At 31.8% G+C, this 8,613-nt stretch overlaps 1 protein-coding gene across 1 annotated transcript; it reads right to left on the bottom strand.

The window, feature by feature from the left end:
• Positions 1-36: 36 nt before the first annotated feature.
• On the bottom strand, positions 37-3,296 carry LOC107767209 (putative phospholipid hydroperoxide glutathione peroxidase). Its single transcript, XM_016586129.2, has 6 exons — positions 2,999-3,296; positions 1,858-1,934; positions 969-1,030; positions 661-779; positions 333-500; positions 37-248 (listed from the first exon to the last, which is right to left on the bottom strand). Exons 1-6 carry the CDS (start codon positions 3,236-3,238, stop codon positions 216-218), a joined length of 699 nt encoding a protein of 232 aa, XP_016441615.1. The 5' UTR covers positions 3,239-3,296; the 3' UTR covers positions 37-215.
• Between the last annotated feature and the right edge of the window lie 5,317 nt (positions 3,297-8,613).

Consider the following 8,613-nt stretch of genomic DNA (forward strand, 5'->3'; position numbering starts at 1 on the left):
GACCCGCCCAAAAGTTACTTGGCTAAGATGAGATGTGTCTATAATAAAGACTATAATACTTGTCATTGGAAATGTATTCAATATTGAAATTATACAAGCAACTGAACAAAGTAGTGGCAAAACAAGAAGCAAATTACATCAACACAGAACTTATTCACTATAGTAGTCTCTCATTATTTCTAGTAGAGGAATGCAGATGCAGATCAATCCAGAGCTTAAGCAACACCCAAAAGTTTCTTGATATCCTTCTGCAAAAGTAAAGGCAGACACATTCATTAGTTACACTCTTAACTAAGAACAACTATAGGAGAGGAAACTGGTGGGATTCTTACCTCCATGCTAGCTGGAGTAGTGGTTGGAGAGTAGCGATCGACGACGTTTCCTTCTTTGTCAACAAGGAATTTGGAGAAGTTCCACTTGATACTATCTCCAAAGAACCCACCTTTGCTTGATTTCAAGAACTTATACAGTGGAGCAGCATTATCACCATTCACATCAACCTAAATCATTAAGCTAAGGAGTTAATACATACTACTTGTTTCTACTTTTTTCCGATCTAGGAACTTGTAGCATTCTTGAATGAGGATATGTGCGACACAGATATGGAAAAATGAAATGATATGCATGACTAGAAGAAAAAAGTATTAGTGCCGTTGCAACCTTATCGAATATTGGGTACTCGGCCTTGAAGCGAGTGCAAACCATGTTCTGGATCTCTTCAATGCTTCCAGGCTCCTGCCCACCGAACTGGTTGCAAGGGAATGCAAGAATCTCCAAACCTATGTAACATGGTGAGGATATATCAACACGCTGAACTTAAACATAAGTTAAGTATTTTATTAAGTTTTCTTTGCAACGTGAAGGGGGTCTGGATAAGTGCCTCCATTGCTTCGGACAAGATCAAGAAGAGTGTTTTCTGACATTAGTTCGTTCGATCAGCATCAAATTTAGGAGAACTGAAAACAAACCTTGATCCTTGTACTTCTTGTATATCTCGGTCAAGTCAGTATAGTTCGAATTTGTCAGACCACTGCAGCAGAAGATGAAATCAATTGATGCTTGTCAGCATATGTTAAACATCATAACAGAATGATATCATAACTATAATGAATACTCTTTCCAACTATTCACAGTAGATTTCACCATAAGACTTAACTACGAAGAAATAAACAGAACATTTAATCTGAAGCTGCACATCAACTTGTTTTTACTCCAGTACTTATCAGATTTCATTAAACCAAGCAAAGTAAGAATGTGTATGTCTCCCATCAGAAAATCGATCAATAACCCTCTCAAAATACAGCAGATCAATGTCAGATGCTCATATCCAATCTAGAAATGCTCCATCACCACGTTATACCAATCAGTTTTTATAGTTGGCCACATACAAAATATTTTCAGCATGGGGAAAGGAATGCCTTATCCAATAAGATCGTCTAGGATGATAAGCTTTTAGTTTAATTTCTCAGAGCAGACGTCTGAGAAAAGGCTGAGTTGATGTTCAATTGAACTCTGAAAAAGCAGACCACTCTAAGTTGATACGACAGCAGACATATGGAATTATAACAGATTACAGATCCACAAAATGCGCTAATCAACAGAATGCTACTCATACACAATCAGAATTTTGAGTATCAAACCACATTTACAAATAAGTAGAAGTTAAATAATTGGTATGCATTCTTTCACTTGATCGATTAAAGACCAATTCCAATGTGGACATCAGCTCGGGATACTTTCAGTCAATTCCATGGAAACCAACACGTGGGAACCTTACAATTACAAGGAGCAAATAAAACCATAGAAAGAGGTCTCAAACATATAATGAATAAGAAAAAAAATGAAGCTAATACATACCACTGTGATGCAACATTGACAATAATAAGGACCTTTCCCTTGTAAATGCTGAGATCAACATCATTACCCTTAGCATCCTGTAAAAATCAAGTGAAGTTCAGTACTACAAAATCTTATCAAGATTATATCTTAAACTGTATTATACTGAGGGAAAAAAAAATACTCTCAACCTTAGTGTTATATAAATGAAAAAACACTTAAAACCAATTTTTTTACTATAAAGAAACGAAAACGAACCCTAAGTTTGGATAACAAATACTGCAACAGGCCTTAGTTTGCTGCTAGCTCTAAATGGATACCATATAACACAAGTCCACACCTCTAAAAGGGTCGCTGTGCACTAAGCTCCTTCTGTATGCGGGGTCCGAAGTCGTGGAAGGGCTGGACCACAAGGGTCCATTCTACGCAACCTTAACCTAATGCAAGAGGCTTTTCCACGGCTCCAACCCGTGAGCTCCTGGTCCGGCAACTTCACCAACAACTTCACCAGTTATGCTCCCCTTCTAAGTCTACACCTTCTACTTTGACAGCAACTTCACCAGTTATGCTCCCCTTCTAAGTCTACACCTTCTACTTATCCTTTTCTTTGATGACCGAAAAATCCTCGAGGGTTAGTTCTAACTGCTCACGGTTCGAAATTCAATGGATCCTCTCCATTGATTTGTTCGCACATGTGGCGTGCGCCTAACCCATACATCACAAGTTATCTCTGACCATTATCTTTTTTCCAAGGTTTGAAGGTTCTCAACCTTATTCATTTAACAAGTTATCCCAACTACCTATACAACAAAGACGCTCTCTTTACATCAAACTCATAAACGAATAAAAAAATGAACTATGCCTCAGAACTCAAAACCCCTAATTCATAGACCAAAAAATTAAACAAAAGCATAAATGAAAACAAAAATGAACAACCTTTACACAAAAGAAACAAAAATGAATAATCTTTCTCATATTTTTCTTATGGCGATAATTCCTTTCTGTACAAAAAATGTCCGAGTACTTACAACCCGAGAAAATGACACCACATAACTCAATTTTTCTAATTCAGAGACTAATAAAACAAACAGAAACAAGATTTCTATTTATTAATTTTTTTTTAGGGAAAACCCCAAAAATATAACAAAGTAAAACTGCTGACCTTGACAGTGAAGTCATAAATAGATTGAGGCTTGCTGGATTGACTGGCCATGGTACTATAATCTGATCTTAAACAAAACAACTCAAATCTCTTAGCTGAAACAATAGAATTGGAAAGAACTGTTTGGATCGGCTGAATAGATACAGAATTGAAATGGGTTGGCTTTAGAATGGAAGAAAATTGCCTAAGGAAATTGAGATTTTTTCTTGGTATGAGAACACGAGTTACAGAACAAAGCATTTAGCGTATATGAATTTATAGATTTTTCAGAAGATGCTTTCTAAGGTCAAATATCTTAAATTTAAAACCGTGTGTGAACATAGCATACAGAGATAAGGACACGGTTCGACACGTGGCACGAGAATAAAGTGACACGTTTCACTAGCAGAAAGTGACACGCGGAAAGGTATAAGGTGAACACGTTCGTCATTGGACTTTCATATTCATATAATAATAAAATATATTGATATTGATTGTCAAGATCAATTAATCAGACCTCAATCCCTAAGAAAATGATTTAATGAATATCCAATATTTTGATTCTGTTTACTGGATAGTATTAATTTGTTTAATTAAAAAATGAGTTTCTAAAATTACAGCTGTATCTCGAAAAAAAATAAGTTATAACAGTCAAACCTTATATTTACTGTTGTACTAACATAAGCAACTAAAATTACTCAATTTAGACATACAAATTTCTAAACATACTTTAGTTTTCTTATATTCTCTTATAATACTGAATTTAGATATTATTTTATATATCAAGGAGATTTAATATTTCATATTTCTTACAATTCTGCATGTGTATATATATATATATATATATATATATATATATATATATATATATAATTTTTAGAAACTATTATTTATATGTTTAGTGTATCTTTACCCCCATAAATTGGCATCATATGACGCCACAATTTTTTTTTGTTATTGTTGCGCTTATACAACAACAACAATCCAGTAAAATTTTACAGATAATGAATTTGGATAAGATAGTGTGTACATAAACCTCATCCTTATCTCGATGGAATAGAAATGATGTTTCCGGTAGATCCTGTACTTATAGATTGGTGTATTTTGGTAGAATATGATCAAATTATTTCAAGTAACTTTGGCTAATTACATTTACGGTCGAGATCTTTTATTCAAAATGGTAGAGAGAAATGAAATGGTAATAATAATGGAGGTAATAGTGTGAAATAATGTTTTTCTCGTGGCGTTTGTGGCTCGTTATCTAGATGTTTTTTTTCCTTCTTTTTTCTTTTTATTAACTCACGTAAGCAATGATGTGAAGGTATATGCTTTGAACTTGTATCTGAAAATAAAATGTTCTGCGCTGGGGCCTACATAAAATAATCCAATTAACTTCATATGTTATTGTCAAAGTTCTACTGAAATTTAAAAATAGTCAGATTTACAAGTGGTCATTCAAAAATAGTCACAGTTTCAAAAGTAATCGAAATTTATCCACTTTTCATATAAAGATAAATTCAAACGAAAAATTTATCGGAAAAATATATGAAAATTTATCCACTTTTTCCAGTATAAGAAGTCATTCAAAAATAGTCACAGTTCAAAATATGGAAAAATACTCCAGCATAATATACTGGAGTTCCAGTATAATTTATCGGTCCAGCATAATATATTGGAGTTTGGAGCACCGGTGCTCCAGTCTCTAGTATATTATACTGGAGCCAGAAAAGTATATCGATCCAGCATAATATGCTGGAAGTTCATACACAGTTGCACCGAACTCCAGTATATTATGCTGGACCGGTCTATGTTGCAGCAAAATAGTGGCTATGTTTCAATAACTTGGCAAACACTGACTATTTTTGAATGACCAGTCTGAAAACTGGCTAGACCATGCTATTTTTGTTTTGGGCCAAAAGTATCTTTACTAAAAGTTAAAGTATTCGATCAAGTTTTTCGAAGGAAAAAAAAGTAAAAGTTTACATGTACCCTTCGTTATATTATTGGGTTATCCATACCCTTACCGTCATACTTTAGAACAAAAATAGGATGAAGTGCCACATGGCAGCGCCAGATTAAAATGACCAATTTCTTTTTTTTTACCCAATCCATTTTACAAAAAACCCACAACCCAAACCATATTTTCAGTTTTCAGTTTTTTAAAGAATTTTCTTTTTGTAAAATTTAGAAAAAATTGTCAAATATTTTGGTTTTTTTAAACTGAGTAGATACTGAAAAGATTTTGCAAAACAAATTGTAAAATCTAAAAAAAAATCGTTTTTTTAACAAAATATTTTTTTGTAAAAACTGAAAAAATTGTAAAAACTGGAAATTTTCTTTTTTTAAAACTGAAAAAAAAATATTTCCAACAAAATATTTTCGCTTTTGAAAAATGTTCTTTTTTCATTTATTTCAGTTTTTTTAAAGATTTTTCTTTTTGTAAAAACTGAAAAAACAAATTTGTATAAACTGAATTTTTTTTGTAAAAACAGAAAAAAAATTATTTTCATTTTTCAAAAACTGAAAAAATTATTTTCAGCAAAATATTTTAGTTTTTGAAAAATATTTGTTTTTCATTTTTTCAGTTTTTCAAAAGACTTTTGTTTTGTAAAAACAAATTTGTAAAAACAGAAAAAAATATTTTTTGTTTTTTAACAAAATATTTTCGTTTTTTAAAAACTGAAATTTTAAAAAAACTGGAAAAAAATAAAAATAGGGGTCGGGTTGTGGGTTTTTTAAAAAACGGGTCGGGTAAAAAAAAAGTAGGTCGTTTTAATATGGTGTTGTCACGTATCACTCGATCCAAAATAGAGGTATTTTGTTTCAAAGTATAACAATAGGGGTATAGATAACCCAATAGTATGACGTTAGGGGTATGAATAGCCCAGTAATATAATGAATGATATAGATAAATAATATTTGAAAGTAGAGGAGTATATTTAGCTCTTTACCGTTTAAAATAAGGTGACCGGAGAAGCACATCTAGGTTATAAATATTCTAGAAACTTTCAAAGATTTCGATGAACGTTTAAGACACTAAAAGACAGTCTACTGTTTTCCACCTGTCCACACAAATATGGATAGAGTTATAGGGTGTGTTTGGTACTCCCTCCAATCCAAGTGAGTTTTTAGCTTCTTTTTTTATGGTCCTAATTAAGTGATTTTTCAAGATTTCAAGAATAAATTAGTTATTTTTTTCTATATTGTTCTTGGAGTAAATAGTATGAGAGTATATATTATGAGTGTTTATGTGAAGAGATAGTAAAGGTTAATATGGTCAATTTTATTCCTACTTAATGTTAAAAGGTAGATTTCTTAATCTTTATAAAAACAGCAAAAAAATCACTTATTATGGATCAAATGGAGTATGAAGGAAAATGTTTTCATGAAAAATGTGTGATTTTATCACTTATTTTCCCTTGTTTGATTGGTGCGTGGAAAACTTTTTTCGAAAAATATTTTCTAGTGTTTGGTTAGAGAACAAAAAATATTTTTGTATGCTACTCTCCTCACTCCATTCCCCTAAGTCTCCATGTTTCCTTGCTCCCCCCCTCTCCCGCCAACTACCCAACATTTTCATGACTCTATTTTCTTCAAGGAATTTAATTATTCTTCTAAAAATTAACACAAATCCAAATGAACTAATGTGCTACTTACTTTTTTACGCAAAAATAACACCAAAATTTGTGCTTCATAACTAAAAAGAAAATACATTTTTTTGTTGAAAAAGATAGTACTATTTCTACAACATGAAAATAAAGTACTCATTTTATTAAAATAAAAAAATACTCATTTTGTTGAAATGAAAAAAAAAATTATTACATCATGAAAAGAAAATACTTTTTCTATGAAAAAAAGTATTTTTCTTGTTGAAATAAAAAAATATTTTTTATATCATGTAAAAAAAATACTCATTTATTGAAATGCAAAAAATAAATCTATCTATAACATGAAAAATATTTTATTTAGGTTAAGGGGTGGGGGTGAGAGTAGGGTGGTAGGCGGGGCTGGGGCGGGTTGGGGATTGGATAGGGGTGGGGGTGGGGGTACGGGGTTGGTTGGGATGGGGAATAGGGTGAGGATAGGGGCGGCTATTGGGTAAAGCCAATAAAGCCTAGGCTTTAGGCCCCTAATTTGGGGGGGGGGGCACTTTTACCAATAGTTAAAAATGAAAAATATATGGTTTCATTTGAAAAAAGTCATTACTTTTACCAAAATATTAGCCCAAATACTCTCTCAAGTCCAAAATAAGTGATTTTTTCAGATTTCAAGAATGAATTAATTATTTTTTCCTACATTGTTCTTGGAGTAACTAATGTTGGAGTATGTGTTAGAAGTATTTATGTGAAGAAATAGTAAAGGTTAATATAGTCAATTTCATTGCTAATTAATGTTAAAAGATGAATTTCTTAATATGTGTAAAAACAACCAAAAAATCACTTATTTTAAACCGGAGGGAGTATCAATTATGGTGAAATCATCAATTAAGGAAAGATATATTACTATACATTGAGAATGCGTATTTTTTTTGGAAGAAACCATCACAATTATTCTCTTTTAGTTTCTCACAATTAGACTTTTCCACTTCCTTCTCTCTCTCTTATGCCTTCCTCACAAAGTTACACTACAATATATTGCTATTATATTTTTCTTTGTTCCTTCAAGAACGTCTTCTCACAATATTATTCTAGAAAAGCTATAGTTTATTATTATACGACTTTTGGGGTATTAACTATCAAGCATTGCACGAACACAAGTTTATTGAAGCAACAAATATTTTAAGTTATTGAATCAGGTTCTTCTATTCCAACTTCATAGTATACTTTCTTATTTTTTTTTTCCTGATATCTTTGTTACGTAGGTATATAGTGTCTTTTCAATATTATTAGAATTCAAATACTATATCAAATAGAAAGTATGAATTCAATTATTCAAAACTTTAAAAAAAAAAAGAGAAAAGTTGAATCATTGTTGATTCCAAAAATGAGCTATTGATAATTTTTAATTAGTAATAAAAAAACTCGATCGGAAATTATAGCAGAATATTCTAGACATGAGCAAATCACTAACCAAGTTGAGTTAGATGATAACACCATCCAAGAAGAAGAAGAGGGAATTAGTGAGAAATCTGACATCAATCCTCAAGAAAACCAAGAATTTTAAAATGAACCAAATAATTGCATTCCTAGAAACATATATGATCCTCACCAATGGACTAATATTGATACAAAGTTGAATTTATTAGTAGAAAAGAGACACATAGATTTTCCAAATTAATTTTAAAAAGAAATTCTAATACCCATTATAAAATAATTATTTGATCCTGCCGTCATCTGATCCTGCCGTTTTGGATTGTTGAACCATTTCTTCTGCCGTCATCTGATCCTGGAAGGCTGATTTAATTTCATTTGAGATTCCATAAGTTTCTTATTAGTTTTTGTTTCTGCGATGGTAATGTTCGGACTAGCTTAGGTGCACAATAAGAACTCAGTATAATTTTACAAGTAAGGTTAGAGGAGAATATTGTGTACTATGATGGCCAAGTAAACAGAAAAAAACAGTTATGTTGAAACATTAACGCCACAAGGCCTAGTTAATGGCCAATCTTTATGTCATGTTTCCTACCTTGACAGTTC

The sequence above is a fragment of the Nicotiana tabacum genome, chromosome 1 (assembly GCF_000715075.1).
Source record: "Nicotiana tabacum cultivar K326 chromosome 1, ASM71507v2, whole genome shotgun sequence".
Lineage (NCBI taxonomy): Eukaryota > Viridiplantae > Streptophyta > Magnoliopsida > Solanales > Solanaceae > Nicotiana > Nicotiana tabacum.

Bases quoted from the DNA above. Each gene is read 5' to 3' on its own strand.
- LOC107767209 (XM_016586129.2), bottom strand. From the start codon at position 3,238: ATGCTTTGTTCTGTAACTCGTGTTCTCATACCAAGAAAAAATCTCAAT. The intron at 780-968 runs GTTTGTTTTCAG...CATGTTACATAG, and splicing joins CAAGAAGTACAAGGATCAAG to GTTTGGAGATTCTTGCATTC. The intron at 249-332 runs GTAAGAATCCCA...TTACTTTTGCAG, and splicing joins CTACTCCAGCTAGCATGGAG to AAGGATATCAAGAAACTTTT.